This window comes from Microcaecilia unicolor, chromosome 4 (genome assembly GCF_901765095.1).
Source record: "Microcaecilia unicolor chromosome 4, aMicUni1.1, whole genome shotgun sequence".
Taxonomy (NCBI): Eukaryota; Metazoa; Chordata; class Amphibia; order Gymnophiona; family Siphonopidae; genus Microcaecilia; species Microcaecilia unicolor.
The window spans coordinates 167,486,819-167,511,365 of NC_044034.1; the positions used below are offsets into that span (position 1 = coordinate 167,486,819).

A 24,547-nucleotide genomic window follows, 5' to 3' on the forward strand; every position below is an offset into this window, starting at 1 on the left:
TCCCTAAAAAAAAAAAAGAAGTTGTCCCCTCGTCGTCTTTAGCGGGGGCGCCTCGTTGCGGCCTTGTGGCCGCACGGTCGTTTTCATTTCGGGTGTGCTTTTTACCACCACCATAGACGACTTTGATTTCGCCAACGCGATTTTACCGTCGATGTCCTCGAAGGTCCCGAGCGGATTCAAGAAGTGTGGTCGGTGCGGCTGGCAGATCTCGCAAACCGATACCCACGCTTGGTGCCTCCAGTGCCTTGGGCCGGAGCATAATACCGAGACGTGCACCTTGTGTCTCGGCTTGTGGAAGCGGACACAGGTGGCGAGGCAAGTTCTACGGGACCGTCTTTTTGGAACTTGCGCCGGCCCCTCGACGGCATCGGTGTCGACGGCCGGATCTTCGGTACCGATGTCGACGAAATCGGCACCGACAATGGCATCGACCCCAGGAGTACAGGTACCGTTGGGCTGCCGGTCTGCCGGCGACGGCAGGGGTGAGCGGCCGAGCGGGCAATCGGCCCCGGCCACTCCCTCTACCCAGGGCCATCGGGACCGAATCCTGTCAGACCCGATTCCTCGAGGCCGGGGGGGTTCTACCTCCTCTTCATCTCTGCCACCCAACGCCGATGACGGGCACCGTAAGAAACCGAAAAAGCACCGGCATCAGTCGCCCACGGCGCATGGGACCACCAGCTCCGGCACCTCCAGAGATGATTCGACGCCAAGGAAGCGGCAGTGCCGAGAGGAGCGTTCCCCCTCGGTCGAAGAGGTGTCGTGTCAGCCCATGGGTGCTTCGGTACCGTCTCCTGGACCCGAGCAGCTTCCGACACCGACACCCGCACCGGCCCCCCTGCCTTTCCCGGCAGCGGACCTTGACGAGTGCCTCCGAGCCATCCTTCCTGGGATTATGGAAGGGCTGATGTGCCAGGCTTTGCCGGCGCCGGTGTGCTCCAGCCCGATGCCGAGGCCTCCGACACCGACGCCGCTTGCGGCACCGGTGTCGACCGCCACGCAGGTGGAATCCCCGTCGATGGAGGGAGCTTCATCCCCGCCGACGCGGGAGTCCACCGCTCGACGCCATCATCGAGGATGTGGTTCCTCGCAGTCGAGACGGGCCCGGTTTAGGTCAGAGCTGCAAGAGCTCATGTCCGACACCGAGGAAGAGGCCTCGTGGGGGGAGGAGGAGGACCCCAGATATTTCTCCTCAGAGGAGTCTGAGGGCCTTCCCTCCGACCCCACTCCTTCACCGGAGAGGAAGCTGTCACCACCTGAGAGCCTCTCCTTTGCCTCCTTCGTCAGGGACATGTCTATTTGCATTCCCTTCCCCGTGGTCTCTGTGGATGAGCCGAGGGCTGAGATGCTCGAGGTCCTCGACTATCCATCACCACTTAGAGAGTCTTCCACGGTGCCGTTGCACAATGTCCTCAAAGAGACACTGCTTCGGAACTGGCTGAAGCTATTATCTAATCCCACCATCCCCAAGAAAGCGGAGTCCCAATACAGGATCCACTCTGACCCAGAGTTGATGCGGCCCCAATTGCCTCATGACTCGGCGGTCGTGGACTCTGCTCTCAAGAGAGCACGGAGTTCGAGGGATACCGCCTTGGCGCCCCCGGGGCGGGAGTCTCGCACTCTGGACTCGTTTGGGAGGAAGGCCTACCAATCTTCAATGCTCGTGACCCGCATCCAGTCATACCAGCTCTACACGAGCATTCACATGCGGAACAATGTGAAGCAACTGGCGGACCTGGTCGACAAGCTCCCTCCGGAGCAGTCCAGGCCTTTTCAGGAGGTGGTCAGGCAGCTGAAGGCGTGCAGAAAATTCCTGTCCAGGGGTATCTATGACACCTGTGATGTGGCATCCCGAGCTGCGGCCCAAGGTATAGTGATGCGCAGACTCTCCTGGCTGCGTGCCTCTGACCTGGACAACCGCACCCAGCAAAGACTGGCGGATGATCCTTGCCGGGGGGGGGATAACATTTTTGGTGAGAAGGTCGAGCAGTTGGTGGACCAACTGCACCAGCGGGAAACCACTCTCGACAAGCTCTCCCACCGGGCGCCTTCAGCATCCACCTCAACAGGTGGACGTTTTTCCCGGGCCAGGCAGGCTGCACCCTACGCCTACAACAAGCGTAGGTACTCCCAGCCGGCCTGAAGGCCTCCTCAGGCACAGGGACAGTCCCAGCGCGCTTGTTCCCGTTAACAGCGTGCGCCTAAGCAGCCCCCGGCGCCTACTACTACTACTATTTAGCATTTCTATAGCGCTACAAGGCATACGCAGCGCTGCACAAACATAGAAGAAAGACAGTCCCTGCTCAAAGAGCTTACAATCTAATAGACAAAAAATAAATAAAGTAAGCAAATCAAATCAATTAATGTGAACGGGAAGGAAGAGAGGAGGGTAGGTGGAGGCGAGTGGTTACAAGTGGTTACGAGTCAAAAGCAATGTTAAAGAGGTGGGCTTTCAGTCTAGATTTAAAGGTGGCCAAGGATGGAGCAAGATGTAGGGGCTCAGGTAGTTTATTCCAGGCGTAGGGTGCAGCGAGACAGAAGGCGCGAAGTCTGGAGTTGGCAGTAGTGGAGAAGGGGACGGGCTTTTGACTGGATCCATGGGAACATAGCCGCCATCAAAGTGTCCGTACCGGACGGCCTGCCGGTCGGAGGGAGGTTGAAAGCTTTTCACCAAAGGTGGCCTCTGATAACCTCCGACCAGTGGGTTCTCCAAATAGTCCGGTGCGGATACACCCTGAATTTGGCCTCCACTCCACCAAATTGCCCGCCGGGAGCCCAATCCTTCAGCTCCCATCACAAGCAGGTACTTGCAGAGGAACTATCCGCCCTTCTCAGCGCCAATGCGGTCGAGCCCGTACCACCCGGGCAGGAAGGGCAGGGATTCTATTCCAGGTACTTCCTTGTGGAAAAGAAAACAGGGGGGATGCGTCCCATCCTAGACCTGAGAGGCCTGAACAAATACCTGGTCAAAGAAAAGTTCAGGATGCTTTCCTTGGGCACCCTTCTACCAATGATTCAGAAAGACGATTGGCTATGTTCCCTGGATTTAAAGGACGCTTATACTCACATCCCGATACTGCCAGCTCACAGACAGTATCTCAGATTCCGTCTGGGGACACGGCACTTTCAGTATTGTGTGCTGCCCTTTGGGCTCGCCTCTGCACCACGGGTGTTCACGAAGTGTCTCGTGGTGGTTGCGGCGTATGTACGCAAGCGGGGAGTGCATGTGTTCCCGTATCTCGACAATTGGCTGGTCAAGAACACCTCAGAGGCAGGGGCTCTCCGGTCCATGCAGTGCACTATTCACCTCCTGGAATTGCTGGGGTTTGTGATAAATTACCCAAAGTCCCATCTCCAGCCAGTCCAATCTCTGGAATTCATAGGAGCTCTGCTGAATTCACAGACGGCTCAGGCCTTTCTTCCCGAAGCGAGGGCCCACAACCTCCTGTCCCTCGCTTCCCAGGCCAGAGCGTCTCAGCAGGTCACAGCTCGGCAGATGTTGAGACTCCTGGGTCATATGGCCTCCACTGTTCATGTGACTCCCATGGCTCGTCTTCACATGAGATCTGATCAATGGACCCTAGCTTCCCGGTGGTGCCAAGCCACCGGGAATCTAGAAGATGTCATCCGCCTGTCCCCCAGTTGTCGCAATTCGCTGCACTGGTGGACACTTTGGACCAATTTGACCTTGGGACGTCCATTCCAAATTCCGCAGCCCACGAAAGTGCTGACGACGGATGCATCTCGCCTGGGATGGGGAGCTCATGTCGATGGGCTTCACACCCAAGGACTGTGGTCCCTCCAGGAACAAGATCTTCAGATCAACCTCCTGGAGCTCCGAATGGTCTGGAACGCACTGAAGGCCTTCAGAGATCAACTGTCCTATCAAATTATCCAAATTTGGACAGACAATCAGGTTGCAATGTATTACATCAACAAGCAGGGGGGCACCGGATCTCGCCCCCTGTGTCAGGAAGCCGTCGGGATGTGGCGTTGGGCCTGCCAGTTCGGCATGCTTCTCCAAGCCACATACCTGGCAGGCGTAAACAACAGTCTGGCCGACAGACTGAGCAGAGTCATGCAACCGCACGAGTGGTCGCTCCATTCCAGAGTGGTACGCAAGATCTTCCGAGAGTGGGGCACTCCCTCAGTGGACCTTTTCGCCTCTCAGACCAACCACAAGCTGCCTCTGTTCTGTTCCAGACTACAGGCACACGGCAGACTAGCGTCAGATGCCTTTCTCCTCCATTGGGCGACCGGCCTCCTGTATGCTTATCCTCCCATACCTTTGGTGGGGAAGACCTTACTGAAGCTCAAGCAAGACCACGGCACCATGATTCTGATAGCGCCTTTTTGGCCCCGTCAGATCTGGTTCCCTCTACTTCTGGAGTTGTCCTCCGAAGAACTGTGGAGATTGGAGTGTTTTCCGACTCTCATTTCGCAGAACGACGGAGCGCTTCTGCATCCCAACCTTCAGTCTCTGGCTCTCACGGCCTGGATGTTGAGGGCGTAGATTTTGCTTCGTTGGGTTTGTCTGAGGGTGTCTCCCAGGTCTTGCTTGCCTCTAGAAGGGATTCCACTAAGAAGAGTTACTTTTTCAAGTGGAGGAGGTTTGTCGTCTGGTGTGAGAGCAAGGCCCTAGAACCTCGTTCTTGCCCTGCACAGAACCTGCTTAAATACCTTCTGCACTTATCAGAGTCTGGTCTCAAGACCAACTCAGTAAGGAATCATCTTAGTGTGATTAGTGCTTACCATCATCGTGTAGAGGGTAAAGCCATCTCTGGAGAGCCTTTAGTCGTTCGATTTATGAGAGGCTTGCTTTTGTCAAGGCCCCCTGTCAAGCCTCCTGCAGTGTCATGGGATCTCAATGTCGTCCTCACCCAGCTGATGAAACCTCCGTTTGAGCCACTGAATTCCTGCCATCTGAAGTACTTGACCTGGAAGGTCATTTTCTTGGTGGCAGTTACTTCAGCTCGCAGAGTCAGTGAGCTGCAGGCCCTGGTAGCTCATGCTCTGTATACCAAATTTCATCATAACAGAATAGTACTCCGCACTCACCCTAAGTTCCTGCCAAAGGTGGTGTCTGAGTTCCATCTTAACCAGTCAATTGTCTTGCCAACATTCTTTCCCAGACCACATACCCGCCCTGCTGAACGTCAGTTGCACACATTGGACTGCAAGCGAGCGTTGGCCTTCTATCTGGAGCGGACACAGCCCCACAGACAGTCCGCCCAATTGTTTGTTTCTTTCGACCCCAATAGGAAAGGGGTCGCTGTCGGGAAATGCACCATCTCCAATTGGCTAGCAGATTGCATTTCCTTCACTTACGCCCAGGCTGGGCTGGCTCTTGAGGGTCATGTCACGGCTCATAGTGTTAGAGCCATGGCAGCGTCAGTGGCCCACTTGAAGTCAGCCACTATTGAAGAGATTTGCAAGGCTGCGACGTGGTCATCTGTCCACACATTCACATCACATTACTGCCTCCAGCAGGATACCCGACGCGACAGTCGGTTCAGGCAGTCGGTGCTGCAGAATCTGTTTGGGGTTTGAATCCAACTCCACCCTCCAGGACCCGATTTGTTCTGTTCAGGCTGCACCCTCAGTTAGTTGTTCCTCGTAGGTCAGTTTCTGTTATGCCCTCGCCGTTGCGAGGTTGAATTGACCTGGGTTCTTGTTTTGAGTGAGCCTGAGAGCTAGGGATACCCCAGTCGTGAGAACAAGCAGCCTGCTTGTCCTTGGAGAAAGCGAATGATACATACCTGTAGCAGGTGTTCTCCGAGGACAGCGGGCTGATTGTTCTCACCTACCCTCCCTCCTCCCCTTTGGAGTTGCGTTTTTTCCTCATTCCTTTGCTTGTCATTCAACTGAGCGGGAACGGTCGCGCACGGGCGGGAAGATGGTCGCGCATGCGCGGTGGGCGTGCCCTGCGTGCGGGACCGCCTGCGAAGTTTTGTTCCGGTTGGTGGGGGCTGCCGTGGACGTCAACCCCAGTCGTGAGAACATTCAGCCTGCTGTTCTCGGAGAACACCTGCTACAGGTATGTATCATTCGCTTACCTCCTGGGGTGCTGGGAGCAGCCACATGGTGTCGGCTCTGCCAGTTCCCTTCTCCCTCTGCTCCGGAACAGAAGGTAACAGAGGGAGCAGGGAACCGGTGGAACCAACAGCTGCGCGGCTGCTCCCTACACTCCTCCTACAGCATGCACCCGGGGCGGACCACCCCCACTGCCCCGCCCTCGGTACGCCGCTGCATGGCTCCCCCGTAAGGAAAGGCTAAAGAGGTTAGAGAAAAAATGACTGAGAGAAGACTCAATAGAGATGTATAAAATTTGTGGAGTGGAATACGTAAATGGAAATGGAATGTTTACGCTTTCAAACAGTACAAAGACTGGGGAGATCCTCCATGATTTTACTAAGTAGCACTTAAATTGGAGGTGCTGTTTTTTTTTTAGTTAAATTGGAATTTGTTGCTGGAAGATGTAGTAGAAAAAGCACAGCTGAATTTTAAAAAAAAGAATGAAAGGTAGTTCTATAAGGCGCACCTAGTTAGGTGCACTTTATAGAACTATTCATCTTTTATAAGTCAGCTGTTTGTTTATTCCAGTACATTATCATCCGGGTGAGGATGATAATTTCATCTGGAGTCTTGAGTAGCTGTTTTGGATATTGGCTTAAATTTGTAGATAATTCTTAGCTGCGTTATTGCCTTATCATTCTATTTCTTTAGTTTGTATAGAGGGTCATTTAGAAGCATCTCCAAGTGTAAATGGTGAGTTTAGAAAGCCACTATTTACACCTGGTGATCCACAGCACACAAATTTCAAGAGCATGTGGCTTTGGCATGCTTTAGGTAGAACAAAAATTTACATTTGTATTCCTGATTTTACAAAGGAAATTCATATGTATGGAAAAAAAATTCCTGTCTGGTTTTACACCAGCTCAAAAGCATGCACAGATTTTTAAAAAGTGCTCATTTCAGCCAGGGTTTATATTAGAGATTAAAGGAATAATTCTCCTTAATCCTCCCTTATTTATTTCTGCTTCCAAAATGAATTAGCAGCATTTACACCTATAGGTTTGTAAAATAGGGCGGCCACACGCGGAAGTTGTGAAATTGCCACTTCCACGTGGAAGTGCCAACAGTTTCACATGGAAGCTGTCTGGTTGACGCCACGCATTTTTCCACATGTGTACCAGCAAATTCGTATGCACTCCTGTATGTTCTTATAGGTATTTTACAAAAGGCTTCACATTCGTTAGAGTCTTGTGTAAATTACCACCAGAATTGAGTATGTCCTGATGTGAACATCTCAATTCCAATCACAACATTGGGCCTTAAATTGCATTTTATGTAATTATATATGATTTATGAAGTTTGAGGGGTTTTTTTTGGGCTTTGTCATACACCACTTTGGGTGTCTGTTCAGATTAGAAAGGAAGTATAGAAATAGAACCTGGAATTGGATAATATTACATACAAGCTCATTTTCAAAGCACTTAGCCTCCCAAAGTTCCATAGAAACCTATGGAACTTAGCCTCCCAAAGTGCTTTGAAAATATGCCTCATAGTAATATAAGTGACAGCAGATAAAGACAAGCATGGTCCATCTAGTCTGCCCAGAAAGGTGATCAATGTTGTACCTGCTGCTCCATGCAGGTAACCCCCCCCCCCCCCCTCTATATTCTTTATTTTTTTAAATATATTTTAATTAAAGATCTGAGCAACAATTAGGAACAATCAAAATAAATGAGCAAGCCAGCGATAATAAGGAGAATGCTGTGTACAGTATACAAATTAGTAAAACATAAACCATATCTTTGTGAGCACACCGCTCTCCCAGTCACCCTGATCAGATTTGTTTTTTTTTTTTTTTGGATGGATCATTCCCCCTCCTTTTCCCTCCCTAATCCTCCCCTCCCACTACCTTCTCCTCTTCCATTAATCTATGGGGAAAATTGTCTTTATATTTAAACAGTTTTTATTCAGAATCACAAGCAACAATCCAATCAAGCACCAAAGATCAAACAATATATGAAGTACAACATTTTATGTAGCATACTAACTAGCCCACAGATCAAATGACCAAAACCGTAATCCTCATTTTTAAAGAACTTAAAACACCTCCCACCCAACTATGAAAATACTCATACAGACACACAAAACCCACAACAGAAAAATCTTTATGTCCGTATCTCGCAGCTCTGCTGAAAAATTTAATTCTTCACATTCAGTGATCTATGGTGTGTATGGCATCTTCATTGCCAAAGAGAAGAGAAAAGTTGTTTTTATATCACTTCTACAAAGCACAGTAAAGTGTTACCTCCAGATGTGTAACGTGCCCCTTCGTCTGCAAGTCCTGTTGAGCCATTTCAACCATACTTCGTTGCCAAGTAAGACCCACTGGTGCTTAATGCCCCACCCACACCTGTAAGATGGACTTTTTAGCCAAGACAAAGGCCACATTCACAATCTTTCCCTCTGAAATTCTCATCTCTTCCAACACTATATTCTTGTGTGTGTGTTTGAGTAGAAACACTGCTTTTGTTCCATCCTCTTGCCCTATAGGGATCCTCTTTGTTTTTCCCACACCTTTTTGAATTCAGTCACCCAATTTATTCCTTAGCATCTTTACCCGCTTGAGACTCTCGGACTGTCCATAGTCCAGAGGCGTGCTACTAGAACATGTACCCTAGAGTTGTCTGTACATGTATTTCTGAAGTTGATTGATGATGCTATTTTTATTTCAGTCTAATGCCCTCTTTAGCTAAGGGCTGAGAATGGCATGTGCCTTTGGCTTCCACTTTACCAGCAATAAAATGGCATGGATAGACTCCACGCTCTGGTCATTTCCCTCCCTTCCACCTCTGGACTAAAAGGTGCTTCCTGGGCATTTATCTGTTCAAAGTGAAAGGAAAGGCACCAGTAGACTGTAATTGGAAATCCAAATCCTTCTTTAAAAATATAAGTATTTCAAGCTATTTATGTGCCATAATCAAATCCAGGGGCCTACACTCTGCCTATGAAATAGCAGTAGGCTTAGTATAGCATGTGTTATCAAGATAAAAGGAGAGTACTGTCTGTGGAGTCAAATTTCAGAAGATTGATTACATCACTTAAAGTCCTGTGTCTCCTTGCTTTCTCCCCTTTATCATCTCCCTCTCCTTTTATTTCCCTGACTTTCTTTTTCCTTTGGGCTTGCGCTCTCTCTCTCTCTCCTTCATCATTCTCTCTCCCTTTTACCTTCTTCTCTTTATCTTCTTTTCGTAGTATTCACCATCACCTGTTTTGCTTTTATATGGTTTCTGGCTTATTTCATTGCTGAATTAAAAAAAAACAGTAACAAAAAAAAAACTTTGCAGCCTAGCAGTTTGCCCTGAAAGGGCTGAGTTTTGTCAGGTACAAACTTAGATTGTAAACCCTCGAGGGACAGGAAAATACCTGCTGTAACTGAATGCACCTCTCCTTGAACTACTGAGAAAGAGCTAAATCCAAATACCTGTATAAGTGAAAAAGAGGAATGAAGGACTACGACATATGGAAAGGGCTAAAAAACAAGGTGGTGCAGTAGCACTGTGTACTCTTGAGGTGGGTCCCTGGTTCAGTTCCCGGATTGGAACTTCTGCACCCATAAGTTGACTGTGAGGATACTGTGCAGGCAGTGTTTACAGTTGGTCCTGGTCATACAGGCAACATCTGATGGCTGGATTTTTAACCACTGATAAAGGGCCCTGGAAGGAGATCTGATGCATGACTCCGCCTCAGGACTCATGCTGCAAAGAGCAGATTAAGAATCGGGGAAAAATACTTGGACAGTTGTGAGTGAAGGCTCATGGCACCAATATCCCAACCCCGGTTCCAGGTGAGAAAAAATCACTACTGAGGTAATGGATCCCAAAAAGTAGATCTGTTTTACATAACTCATTTCCAGGGATAAGCAATGGCTTCCCAAGTCTACCTGGCTAATAAATTTTATGGACTTTTCCTCCAGGAATTTGTCCACTCCTCTTTTTGGACCCCACTATGCTAGTCGTTAATAGATTCCATAGCTTAATTATGCACAGCATGAAAAACATACTTTCTACAATTTGATTTGAGTGTGCAGGTCATTAGTTCTAATGGCATGTCATTTTGTTTTAAAGGTTTAACAACTGTTCCCTAGCTTAACCATTCCACCCCACTCATGATTTTATAAACCTCTATCCATATCCCTCTTTGTTGTTTTCCATGCTTAAAAGCCCTAACCTCTTTAGCTTTTCTTTATAGACAGTGCATTGCATGGATGTATGTACATTCAACCACAGGTGCCGCTACAATTTTTTTGTGCGCCAGGTATAGGTGCCACTCGCACAGACATTTATGTTCATGCAACTTGCTTGCTTTCCTGATTTTTGTGCACATCTTATTACCAGATATTTTCCTACTATGTTGGGGAGCACAGTTTTTAACATGTTAGGAAACCCTGCTCTAAGTGTTATCACAGAGCCCTAACATACAGCTTTCTACATCAGCCCTTCAGATGGATAGAATAGTAACTTATTATAAAACCAGGGCAGGCTGATCTGAGCAATGTGTAGAACTCCGATGCATTGTTAGCCTCTATATCTCTTTTCTCAGCATGGAGGCATTGACTGAATCTATAATGCGCTAAAATTAAAATTGTCTAACCTCATGTCTGATCTTCTGTTCTGCCAAAACAAATGAAGTGTTGTATTTTAGGAGGGCCATTTTCAAAGGCCAAAGTATGCATAATCGCATCATGTAGCGGAGCACAGTTGAGCTGAAAAGTACACCTGCAAGCATACTTTAGTATTTCCAAAGTACGTGAATAACTGTATGTGGAAAAAACACCCACACCCATAGAGTCAGATTTGTGCACATACTTTTTCTGACCCAATTTTCAAAGGGAAATATTTCCCTTTGAAAATCGATATAAAGTTCCCTGGTAAAAAGTACCTGCGCACTTTACACTTGTGTGCATTTTTGAAAATTATTCCTCATGTGATCCTGGATCAAGTCAAACTCAACCCTTGTACATGGATAGAGTGACACAGAAATCCATGAGCAACTTATATCCCTAAACAGGATATCACCAAGCAGTGATTTCACTCACTGTCAATATTTGTGCCATATCTTGTATTCTGTCCCCTATGACCACCATTTTGAGAGTACATCCTCTCATCTCTCAACATTGTCCTGCACTTTGAAGACAAGGAGTAGTAGGAAGGAGTGGTGTTTGGCTGTGTCTCCTTTAACGCCTAATGTCCTCAGTCTTTCTTTCTCATTTAAACAACTGAAGGTTGCCCTTGTAATTGTATCCTTAGCTGCTAAGATGAGCAGTGGCACTCAGATTTTGGTGACCACAGTTTTGTGACTGAATTCAAACATGTGGGATAGATATAGGACCAGATTGCTGAAGTCATTTGGCATTTGCTAGCATAAAAGTATGTGTAATAGGTGGTTGAATTTCTGATTATTTGCTATGCATTTTTGGATTATTGCTGATGGGTTTTCTTTTAGATATTTTTATATTTTATGATTTGTTGTATACCACTTTGAATTGGTTGTCTGAGGAAACAGTATAGAAACTGTTTAAATAAATATAGAGGACAGTGGTATTAACAGGGTTGGGTGATTCACTTCTGTGAAACAGAAGCAAGGGGAAAGATGATCAGCAGAATAGAAAGGAAGATAAAAGAAATATATGCATGTGGGACAGGGAGGGTAGCTGGGTTGGAACCAGCAGCTGAAACACCCCAGAAACAAGTTGACATCAGCAAAGTGGTGGTGGCTGGGTGATGAGAGTAAAACACAACTTTCTGATGCAGCAGGCCATAGAGTAGCTAGGTTGATACTGTGATGTTTGTGAATCCTTGGCCCAGAGGTGGCCGTGTGAGAATCACCCATCCACCTCTGGGTAGACCGAGTCCCCACAGAACTACTCCCAAGAACTGGACTGGACCACAAGTGGAGATGAACTGAGGCAGTTTTATTAGTAGCAAAAAAACACAAGACTAAAAGGGAAACCAAACAGCACAGAAAGGAAAACAGGCAGCCTAGCTACACAGTCTAACCTATCTGAAGCAAGGCAAACATAAACAGAGAGTAAGGTAAAGTAGAACAGCCTAGCTTTATAGGGAAATCAAACTAAGCAGCCTAGCTGCGCATCTCCCTACTAGTGGAATCATTGCAAAGCATAACGTATACAGTAAAGGTAAAGTACAGCAGCCTAGCTGTATAGGGAAATCAAACATAAGCAGCTTAGCTGCGCATCTCAATACTAACAGAGCAATACAAACATATGCCATACAATAGACTAGGCAAAGGGCCATCCCTAGCGGGACAAAGGCACTACTTGGCTGACAGCGGTAACACTGCTAGTGGTTAAGAAAAGGGTTCATTCTGTCAGTTGTCATGACCCCTACCTCAACGCAAGTGGCGTCCTTGGGCTGCGCGGGGTCCCATTGATACGCACACTTGACTGGCACAGCCCTGAGCCATGTGTGTGTAGTTCTTCTCTGGCTGCAGGCTCCTTAATTGCTTTGCTTCCATGACCCTGGGTCTGCTGTCTCCTCTGCCTGGCTTCTCTTGCTTCTCTCCTATTGGTCTTCCGGTTCCTCCTTCCGCTACTCTTGTCCTATGGCTGTGCTCCTTCTCCCTGCTGGTCCCTGCAGATGTCAGACGCTAGCACTTTATCAGCTGAGCTCTTCCGGGACTCCGTGCTTCAGCTTCTACTTTGGTAGGTGTTACTTGCTGAGTAGTTTGCTTCTTCTCTTTGTCCCTCATTGTTGACTTTGCCTGTACCTGGATTACTTTCTTGACCGGCTGCCTGCCTATTGACTTTACCTGTGCCTGGATTACTCTCTTGCCTGCTGCCTGCCTACTGACTTTGCCTGTACCTGGATTACTTTCTTGACCGGCTGCCTGCCTATTGACTTTACCTGTGCCTGGATTACTCTCTTGCCTGCTGCCTGCCTACTGACTTTGCCTGTACCTGGATTACTCTCGTGACCTAATGCCTGCCTGCCCATACGTTCACCACCCCGCTTCCAGCTCCGTCTCATAAGTCCTGCAGGCCGCCCGCACCTAGGGGCTCAACCTCTGGGGAACGGCGGTCAGCGCAGGTGAAACCCGGGGTTGTCCAGCCGCCAAGCAGAACCTGGTCCGAGTACAGGGCTCAGCAGCGCTCTACTTGGTACAAGAACTCACAAGTCTGACATCAGTACACTCAAATGAGCTGCTGAACAACCGTGGCAAGCTCCCTCTAAACCAGAGTGGAGTTGAAGCAAAACAAAGACTAGGTATGTCACCTAAGACAAGGAAACAATCAGTGAGACGCCCGAGCCGAATGCTCCCAAGGCAGGCAAGATAAAGCTACAAAGCCTGAGCCGACACTCCCAAGGCAAGCAAGGTGAAGAAGCCAAATTTGAGTCAGTACTCCCAAGGCAGAAGACTAAACAGTTCAGCACAGCAACCAAGGGCCAGGAAAAGCCCACACAGACCCCTCAGTGCTCCAAGCACTGCTCCCTCATCCAGAGATGCCTCGAGATGTGGCCTCAGCTGCTGAACCTGCATCACTCCCTGTCATCCAGTCCACAAAGTCCCAAAAACAATACAAAGCCACTCGCTGCATACTGCAACCAAGGACTCACAGTGGGCAACTGGGATATCAACTGAGGCACGGGAGGCTCTGGACTCACAGTCTTGGCAGCAAGCTTCACTGGACCCAAGCAAAGTGAAAGCTGTAGGCAGAGCTTTTACTCCTCAGAACTACCAGGCTTGAAAGCAGGCTTCACAGGAACACAGCATAAAAGAAAAGCTGTAGCAAAGCTTTACCTCTCATGACTACCAGGCTTGGAGGCAGACTTCCACTGAAACATAGCATAAGGAGAAAGCTGCAGGCAAAGCTTCAGGCCATGGTCTTGCAAAGAAACAGCCATCCCATCAAGGATAAATTGCCGAGCACACTCAGAAGCCAGCTTAAGACGTTCTGATGACATCACCAGCTTGGCCTCCACCACTCTACAGTGACCCCACAGGTCCCTGACTGGAAATGCAGGTAATTTTAGAAGGAGGAACAGGGCACTGACGAGCAAGGCATGGACGTCACCGACGACGACCGTGACAGATACTAGCAAACTACAGTTTCCAAAAAGTAACTAGATTGGTGCCAGTGGATGTTGGTGGCTACTAGCCAGAAACTGTACAGCAAGACAGTAAGAAGGTCATTCTATAACAGGGTGCCTAGGATAAGAGGGTAAGTAGTCAGTTTCAAGTCTAAAGTAAAGTAGGGAGGAGGATGAGGAGAAGAAGAGCGCTTCCACATCGGAGATGGAAGAGGAGGAGGAAGAAAGCCCTTCCACATCAGACCTGGAGCCAGGGAGCTACCTTGCCCTCTGCAACCTACCTAGCAAACACCATATTGAAACAGCACTAACCCCCAGGACTAAAACTGCAACAACTCTACTTATGAAAAGGCAACACTGCAATATTGTGCCAGGGCTTAGAATACCAGTACCAGTGGAAATAGAATAAATAAAACTGCTACAGATCCCTACACAGTATCATGACTGTGGTTGTGCCCCCACTTTCAGACTCACCTTGTCTTTCGGTGGGCAGCCTCAAAGGTGGCTCCAGACTGTTTTTAACTTGCATTGTTGCCTCTACTACCACCTCGTCTGTGTTTCAAGCCTCTCACTGGTATTCTGTGTGTTTCGACAGTACATTGATTTGTGGTTCCCGTACACTGCCAAATCTGTATTCACTCATATAGCACTTCTAGAAAATGGAGGACTGTATTTAATCTATTCTATTTATATACTAGTAAAAAAAACCAACTCTCATTGAAATAAAACGGGCGCTAGCAAGGTAATGACCTTCAGCCATTAATGTTTTTAAGGGAAGTGTCAGGAGAAATGTACTCTGATGGTAATCAGTAATTTTCAGTGGTGTATTATGAGTACTATCATGCTGCAGAATGAGATGTCTATTGTTTTAGTTACTTGTATTCTTTTCTTTCTGTTAGTGAATTTTATGCATAGGATTTTGTAAAAGTTATAGAGTATGTATATTTTCAAAAAGTTGTATTCTTGAGAGGGAGACAGAATGTGTGTGTCTGTCTGTGTGAGTGAGAGAGTGTAGTGTGTGCAGCAGACGTCCTCTGTGCCCTTCCCCCTCCATCCATCCATGTGCAGCATTTCTCCCCTGCCCCCTCCATCCATCGTGTTGCAGGAAAGTTTGGAGTGTGTGGCTTGGAGAGGGGTCAGCATTGCTGGGGGGTGTGGTGAAAGTGTGAGAGAGTGGGGCAAACTCGGATTGCGAATGTGTGTGTTTGTGTGAACGTTAGAGGGGGGATGTGGGACTGCCGAACTGGGACGGGGTGGTGGGGGGCTTGGAGGGGGGTCAGCGTTGCTGGGGGTGGTGTGGCAGGCGCTGTGTGAGTGAGTATGTGTCAGAAAGTGAGTATGTGAGAGAGAGTGTCAGAGAGAGAGAGTGTGTGATTGAGAGACACTGTGTGATTGAGAGGGAGACAGAATGTGTGTGTCTGTCTGTGTGAGTGAGAGAGTGTAGTGTGTGCAGCAAACGTCCTCTGTGCCCTGCCCCCATCCATCCATGTGCAGCATCTCTCCCCTGCCCCCTCCATCCATCTTGTTGCAGAAAGGTTTGGAGTGTGTGTCTTGGAGTGGGGGGGGGTCAGCGTTGCTGGGGGGGTGAAAGTGTGAGAGGGTGGGGCGAACTCGGAGCGCAGGTGTGTGTGTTTGTGTGAATGTTAGAGGGGGGTGCGGGACTGGCGAACTGGGACAGGGTGACAGGGGGCTTCGAGTGGGGTCAGAGTTGCTGGGGGAGGTTAAAAGTGTGAAAGTGTGGGGCAAAGTCGGAGCACAGGTGTGTGGCGGTGCATGCGCGTTGGGGGCAGACCGTGGGCTGCTGAACTGGGAGAGGGTGGCAGGAGGCTTGGAGGGGGTTTTGCTGCATAGCAAACTGTGAGGGGGTGACGGAGGGCTTAAAGGGGAGGGTCAGCGTTACTGGGCTGCTGAACTGGGAGGGGACTGCCAAACTGGGAAGGGGTGGCGGGGGGCTTGGAAGGGGGGTCAGCGTTTATTGGGGGGGGGGATGTTGAAAGTGTGAAAGGGTGGGGTGAAGTCGGAGCACGGGTGTGTGGCGGTGCATGCGCTTTGGGGGCAGACCCTGGGCTGCTGAACTGGGAGGGGGTGGCGGGGGGCTTGGAGGGGGTTTTGCTGCATAGCGAACTGGGAGGGGTGGCGGGGGGGTTTAGAGGGGGGTCAGCGTTACTGGGCTGCTGAACTGGGAGGGGACTGCCAAACTAGGAGGGGGTGGCGGGGGGCTTGGAGGGGGGTCAGCGTTGCTGGGGGTGATGTGGCAGGCGCTGTGTGAGAGAGTGAATGAGTATGTGTCAGAGAGTATGTATGAGAGAGAAACAGTGTGTATCAGAGAGAGAGTTTGTGATTGAGAGTACGTTGGTGCCTCGTTTTCCGTTGTCTGTACTTGCCTCCTCCTTTGATTTCTGTACCTCGCAGTTCAAGTGTCTTGAAATTGAGAGTCCTGTCAGGGGGTTTGTGTGGTTCGCGCCACTGTGATCCTCTGTTCTCTGGTCGTCGCGTTACTATGCAGCCTTCCCTCCGAGGGCGGGGCAGTGAGAGCGACTGCGATTGCCGGTGGTTGGTCCCTTCTCCTTCTGACGTCGTGTTTCTTTCCCTGGCAACTATACAGAATTCCCTCAAGGGCGGGGCAGTGATCTGGAGTGCGATTACGAACCCCAGGAACACTACACGGCTTCACTGCCACCCTGCCACGGAGTCAGCTTCAGAACGTTGGAGGTGTGAATTCTTATATTAGATGTTCTCATGTACTCAAGATGACAGAGAACCAATGAGGAAGATAACAAATAGTTATCTTATAAGCAGTCATGTTCTATGGCTCATAACTGGGATATATGCTTAGCAATATAGACAAAAATAGCTGGGCAGACCCAGTGGGGCAGTTGGTCTTTTTCTGCCATTTTCTGTAGTGGTGGCAAGTCAAGAAGAGTGTACAACTCAGTGCAGATTGTGTTTCCTACCTATCATAAGCACTCCCATTTTAAAGGAAATTTGAACACAGTTTGCAGTTTGGGTGAAAGGTTAATTATTCCAAGTCTGACAATTTGCCTGTCATATTACTGATGAATGAAATAGAGATTTTCAAAGGGAGAGCTGCAGTGTGTGTGCCAGGAGGGGAATCCAGGATTTGGGTGGCTTTCTTCCAAGTAAACTTCCCTGTGCTTCTGGCTTTATTTCTTAGAAGGGTGGATAAATGGAAGAAACTATCAGTTGAATTCAGTTACAGTGAATTGGCTTCCTAATTTATTATTCCTCTTTTATATGCTGCCAATTCATTTTCCTGATTAGCTCAGTAATATGATGAATAGATAAGATAGGGGCAGAGGATAAATGAGAATAAATCTGTTGACCTTATCCCTCCCCAGGGCCAGCCCAGCTATTAGACAAGACTAGGTAGTCACCTATGTCAGCAGATTTGTGGGGCAGCAAACAGCAGCTGCAGTCGAAGAAAAACAATACATCCTAACAGCCATACAAACTCAAAGAACCACTGATGTGTAAAGGGTGGACATTTTCAAATAGCCCTTTTAACTGAGTAAATTACTTTTGGAAATTGTCTTCATATTTGTAGATACATACAACATTACATTTAATATTTAAAAGCTTGATGTCATAGGGGCAGGGGAACAGATGAGGGGCCTGAAAGTTAATTGGGAGGACTTAAGGCTGAAGATTCGCCAAGGGTGTCCGGTATCCTTGTACCAGCTCTGTCTCTCCCTGTGGGTCATGTAGACTTGGTCGTCCCTGAATTCCAGTACATGTAAAAGGACTGTATAACCCCATAAGCAAATAACCAGTAGTCCGAAAAGAGTCAACAAAAACAATATAGCCAAAAAACGCTCTCCCTAGCTAGTCCAATATTTACTTTTATGGTTCATATTCTGTTGGTCAGCATTTTTATAAGTACTTAAGTATTGCCATACTGGGAAAAACCAAAGGTCCATCAAACCCAGCATCCTGTTTCCAACAGTGGCCAATCCAGTCACAAATACCTGGCAAGATCCCCAAAAAAGTACAAAACATTTTATACTGCTTATCCCAGAAATAGTGGATTTTCCCCAAGTCCATTTAATAATAGTCTATGGACTTTTCCTTTTCGGAAGCCGTCCAAACCTTTTTTAAACTCCGCTAAGCTAACCGCCTTTACCACATTCTCCGGTAACGACTTCCAGAGTTTAATTGCACATTGAGTGAAGAAATAATTTCTTCAATTCGTTTTAAATATACTACATTGGAGCTTCATCGCATGCCCCCTAGACCTAGTATTTTTGGAAAGCATAAACAGACGCTTCACATCTACCTGTTCAACTCCACTCATTATTTTATAGACCTCTATCATATCTCCCCTCAGCCGCTTTTTCTCTAAGCTGAAGAGCCCTATCCACTTTAGCCTTTCCTCATAGGGAAGTCGTCCCATCCCCTTTATCATTTTCGTCGCCCTTCTCAGCACCTTTTCTAATTCCACTGTATATTTTTTGAGATGCGGCGACCAGAATTGAACACAGTATTCAAGGTGCGGTTGCTCCATGGAGCGATACAAAGGCATTATAACATCCTGCTTTTTGTTTTCCATTCCTTTCCTAATAATACCTAACATTCTATTTGCTTTCTTAGCTGCAGCAGCACACTGAGCAGAAGGTTTCAACGTATCATCAACAACGACACCTAGATCCCTTTCTTGGTCCATGACTCCTAACGTGGAACCTTGCATGACGTAGCTATAATTCAGGTTCCTCTTTCCCACGTGCATCACTTTGCACTTGCTCACATTAAACATCATCTGCCATTTAGATGCCTAGTCTCATAAGGTCTTCTTGTAATTTTTCACAATCCTCCCGCGATTTATCGACTTTGAATAACTTTGTGTCATCGGCAAATTTAATTACCTTACAAGGCTACTCCCATCTCTAGGTCATTTATAAATATGTTAAAAAGCAGCGGTTCCAGCACAGACCCCTGGGGAACCCCACTAACTACCCTTCTCCATTGAGAATACTGACCATTTAACCCTACTCTCTGTTTTCTATCTTTTAACCAGTTTTTAATCCACAATAGAACACTACCTCCTATCCCATGACTCTCCAATTTCCTTTGGAGTCTTTCAGGAGGTACTTTGTCAAACGCCTTCTGAAAATCCAGATACGCAATATCAACCAGCTCATCTTTATCCACATGTTTGTTCACCCCTTCAAAGAAATGTAGTAGATTGGTGAGGCAAGATTTCCCTTCACTAAATCCATGTTGACTTTGTCTCATTAATCCATGCTTTTGAATATGCTCTGTAATTTTGTTCTTAATAATAGTCTGTACCATTTTGCCTGGCACCGACGTCAGACTCACCAGTCTGTAATTTCCCGGATCTCCTCTGGATCCTTTTTAAAAAAATCGGCGTTACATTGGCCACCCTCCAGTCTTCCAGTACCACGCTCGATTTTAAGGATAAATTACATATTACTAACAATAGCTCCGCAAGCTCATTTTTCAGTTCTATCAGCACTCTGGGATGAATACCATCTGATCCAGGAGATTTGCTACTCTTCAGTTTGTAGAACTGCTCCATTACATCCTCCAAGTTTACAGAGAATTAATTAAGTTTCTCCGACTCGTCAGCTTCGAATACCATTTCTGGCACCGGTATCCCACCCAAATCTTCCTCAGTGAAGTCCAAAGCTACATGATAGACCTCATAGACCTACCAACCAGAAACACATCTGAATCATCACAGACATATCTAAATCTCCACTACCCAAGGTGCAAAGGACTTAAATACAAATCAACCTACGCATCCAGTTTCTCCTATATAAGCACACAATTGTGGAACGCACTACCGAAAGCTGTGAAAACATCATATGGCCATTTAAACTTCCGGAAATCACTAAAAACCAACTTGTTTCAAAAGGCCTACCCTACTGATCCAACTTAAATGCTCAAACTTTGCAACACATCAAAACCTAAGTACGCAATGGTCATTACACAACCCTTCCGCTTCATGATACCCCAATAAGACTGTTCCACGAGAACCTATCCCACCACAATATCATTTGGTACTTGTGCACACCAGAGCCTGCGAATGCCTCTCTGGTACTATGTAAGCCACATAGAGCCTGTAAATAGGGGGGAAAATGTGAGATACAAATGCAACAAATAAATAAAGATTTCATTTAATCTCTCCGCTACAGCTTTCTCTTCCCTGATCGCCCCTTTTACTCCTCGGTCATCTAGCGGTCCAACCGATTCTTTTGCCAGCTTCCTGCTTTTAATATACCTAAAAAAAATTTACTATGTGTTTTTGCCTCCAACGCAATCTTTTTTTTCGAAGTCTCTCTTAGCCTTCCTTATCAGCGCTTTGCATTTGACTTGACATTCCTTATGCTGTTTCTTATTATTTTCAGTCGGTTCCTTCTTCTATTTTATGAAGGATTTTCTTTTAGCTCTAATAGCTTCCTCACTCACTTTTTAACCATGCCGGCTGTCATTTAATATGCGGAATATATTTGGCCTGGGCTTCCAGGATGGTGTTTTTGAACAGCATCCACGCCCGATGTAAATTTTTGACTCTCGCAGTCGCTTCTCTAAGTTTTTTTTTTCACCATTCTTCTCATTTTATCATAGTCTCCTTTTTTAAAGTTAAATGCTAACATATTTGATTTCCTATGTATACTTCAAAGCTAATATCAAATCCAATCATATTATGATCACTGTTATCAATTGGCCCCAGCACCATTACCTCCCGCACCAGATTATGTGCTCCACTAAGGACTAGGTCTAGAATTTTTCCTTCTCGTCGGCTCCTGTATCAGCTGCTCCATAAAGCTGTCCTTGATTTCATCAAGGAATTTTACCGCCTTAGCGTGCCCCAATGTTACATTTACCCAGTCAATTTCAGGGTAATTGAAATCACCCATTATTATTGTGTTGCCCAGTTTGTTTGTGTCCCTAATTTCCTTTAACATTTCTGCATCCGTCTGTTCATCCTGGCCAGGCGGACGGTAGTACACTCCTATCACTATCCTTTTCCCCTTTATACGTGGAATTTCAGTCCACAGTGATTCCAAGAAGTGTTTTTTCCTGCAGAATTTTCAATCTATTTGATTAATGGTTCTCGTTAATATTAAATGCTACCCCTCCACCAATTCGATCCACCCTATCACTACGATATAATTTGTACCCTGGTATGACAGTGTCCCACTGGTTATCCTCCTTCCACAAGGTCTCAGAGCTGCCTATTATAGCTAATTTTTCATTTTTTTCCTCTCTCTTGATCTGACCATAACTTAGTGCTGCTTCAAAGCAGCACTAAGTTATGGTCAGATCAAGTGAGAGGAAAAAAAATGTTCTCAATGCTTTCCCTGTCGAAGCACAGCCCTTGAAAAAGCCCACAAGCGAAACGGATGGGGCCACCGTCGGGCAACAGATAAGTGCTCGACTTTACTTTATCTTTGTAAAACTGCTTTAGAGCACTTCATGAGAATCAGTGAAGGTTTTTATGAACCAAAGAAAATTTGAAGTTAGCATTGATATTGTCAATATATTTAAAAAAATTTTCTTGTAAAAAGAGCAAAATTGTTAAAATCTATTTGGAAATAAATTAAAAGTTAAAATAATTCTTTCCAAGCAAGGTTTTTATGACCAGTGATGAACACCACGCCCCCAGTTAAAGCCGCTGAGAATTGAAAGTAAGCGGTCGGGCGTTTTGAGGTCTTTTTCTTGCTTTTTAGAAATATTTTGTAATGGGGCTCATTTTCAAAGCACTTAGCCTTCCAAAGTTCCATAGAAACCTATGGAACTTTGAAAGGCTAAGTGCTTTGAAAATATGCCTCATTATCTACTATGGTCTCTTTTGCAACTTTGCTATCGGGATTACTACTACTACTACTATTTAGCATTTCTATAGCGCTACAAGGCATACGCAGCGCTGCACAAACATAGAAGAAAGACAGTCCCTGCTCAAAGAGCTTACAATCTAATAGATGCCCTATCTTCCCTGTTTTGGTGATATCTTTGAAAGATACCTTATCCCGAACCATGCGCTTTTGAATGACTGTCGGCCTTCCCCCCATTTCTAGTTTAAAAGCTGCTCTATCTCCTTTTTAAATGCTGATGCCAGCAGCCTGGTCCCACCCTGGTTAAGGTGGAGCCCATCCTTTCGGAATAGGCTCCCCCTTCCCCAGAATGTTGCCCATTTCCTAACAGATCTAAAACCCTCCTCCCTGCACCATCGTCTCATCCATGCATTGAGACTCCGGAGCTCTGCCTGTCTCTTGGGCCCTGCGCGTGGAACGGGTAGCATTTCAGAAAATGCTACCCTAGAGGATCTGGATTTGAGTTTTCTACCTAAGAGCCTAAATTCGTCTTCCAGAACCTCTCTCCCACATTTTCCTATGTCATTGGTACCCACATGTGCCAAGACTGCCGGCTCCTCCCCAGCACTATCTAAAATCCTATCTAGGTGACGAGTGAGGTCTGCCACCTTCGCACCAGGCAAGCAAGTCATCAGGCGATCCTCATGTCCACCAGCCACCAACTATCTATATGCCTAATGATCGAATCACCAACTACAACAACTGTCCTAACCTTTTCCTCCCGGTCAGCACTTGGAGACATATCCTCAGTGTGAGAGGATAGTACATCCCCTGGTGGGCAGGTCCTGGCTGAGTGCTGCAGGCAGAATTAGGCTCAGATATTCAATGCCAGGTCTAATTGGGCACTGACCCTGAATATCCAGGTATCTGGTGATGCCCAGATGTTACATGGGTACAGCTGATATTCATTGTTGTAGCCTCATAGCTAACCGGGCATAGTTAGAGCTGCCTTTTGTGTGGTCGTGATGCCCATTTAGCTGTCTGAGGAAGCAAGAAGACAACTCTTCCACAAGCGCCAGGTGGAGATGAAATTAACAGACCAGACAAAAGTAGATCCGTTAATGAATAGGTTTACTAACTACAACACATGGAAAATTGAGAATCAGTGCCTGACACGGCCATATTTTGAGCAATAATGTTCTATTCTGGGTTTGTATTTCAAATCTGTACACATACTCTCCCTCTTCCCCATCCACAGAAAAAAGAGGTGCAAGCAAAGTATGTGGATCACCAGGTACCTGTGTAGGTGAACTTTCAGAAGAAAAATTGTACCTACTAGGTCTGTAGGTGTAAAAGTGGCTGCATACTTTAAACCTATCAAACTACTGAAATTTTTTCCAAATCCTTATACTTCCAGCATTATTCAAAACTTTATCATAATAGGCCAGATCAACCTCAAATGCCAGCTTGTAGAAGGGAATATTCTAGCTCTAGGCTTGTCCAACCTACAGCCTGTGGGCCAGAATCCAGCCCACCAAATGCTTTTTTTCTGGCCCTCTGAAGCTTGGCAGTTCTTGTGGTGCTTACAGTAGGATTCCTGCTTCCCCACTATGACTCTGCTCTCTGTAACCTTGGAGCCACGCAGTGCTGGAAGTTTAGATTGGTAATACAGTTTCAAGTCTCAAGAGATTTGAAACCATGAGACTAACCTGAACTTCTGGCACCGTGCAACTGAAACTTGCAGAGAGCCATGGCACAGTGGGGAAGCAGGAATCTCGCTGTTTCTTCTGCAGCTGAAGCCAGGTGAAGGGAAAGAGACTGGGTAAAGATTTTTTTTTTTGGGGGGGGGGGGGGGGAGGGTAATGAGAGAAAGCGAGAGAGACTGGGTGAAGACTTGGGGGGGGGGGGGGGTATATAAGAGAGAGAGAGACTGGTTGAAGGCTGGAAGGGTCAATGCACTTTCATATTTTGACACTATTTGACTAAACATATGACAAAATATGATAGTGCGTGTTTTGGCCCTCCGAATGCTACAAGTATAAAATGTGACCCTTGATAGAAAAAGGTTGGACAAGCCAGTCCTAGAGCATTATCTTGATAGAATTTAGATCTTTGTTTCTGCTATATGTTTTGTATTATTGCTAAACATCATTAATAAACATTAGGGCCTGATTTACTAAAGCTTTCACTAGGAAAGAAAGTTTAGTAGATCAGGCCCTAAATATATTTAAAAAAACAAAAACAAACTAAAAACCTGAACATTAAAATTCACCAGCAGTCTTAACTGTAGAAGCATTTGTGGATGAAGTCTTTCTGTGATGGGGTTGAGGTGTTCCATAATTTTATCTCCTCAGGATTGTCTTGATGGATGATGCTATGGACTGCTTAATGTCATTCTCAGACTTTCTCTTCGCATTTCAGATCCAGTTTTACTACTCTGGTGAGTGGAAGAATGACACGTGCTGCTCCTACCCCCAAGCCCATTTCTCTTCTTATATCTAACTAGTTCTCTTCCTCTCCTTGACTGTATCCTCCTTTTATATTTATTAAGTACTAGCTGTCCCCACTGGCGTTGGTCAGCAATAGGTTAGTACTTTGTAATTAAGAAAAGCAAGGTTTATTTGTGTG

General features: G+C 46.7%; 1 protein-coding gene across 1 annotated transcript in view; it reads left to right on the forward strand.

Moving 5' to 3' along the window:
• C4H11orf49 (chromosome 4 C11orf49 homolog) overlaps nucleotides 1-24,547 on the forward strand; it is a 242,936-nt gene that overhangs the window by 190,273 nt on the left and 28,116 nt on the right. The window contains exon 5 of the mRNA XM_030199487.1: nucleotides 24,274-24,359. Within this exon, the coding sequence (XP_030055347.1) occupies nucleotides 24,274-24,359 (86 nt within the window). The remainder of the gene's footprint in view (nucleotides 1-24,273; nucleotides 24,360-24,547) is intronic.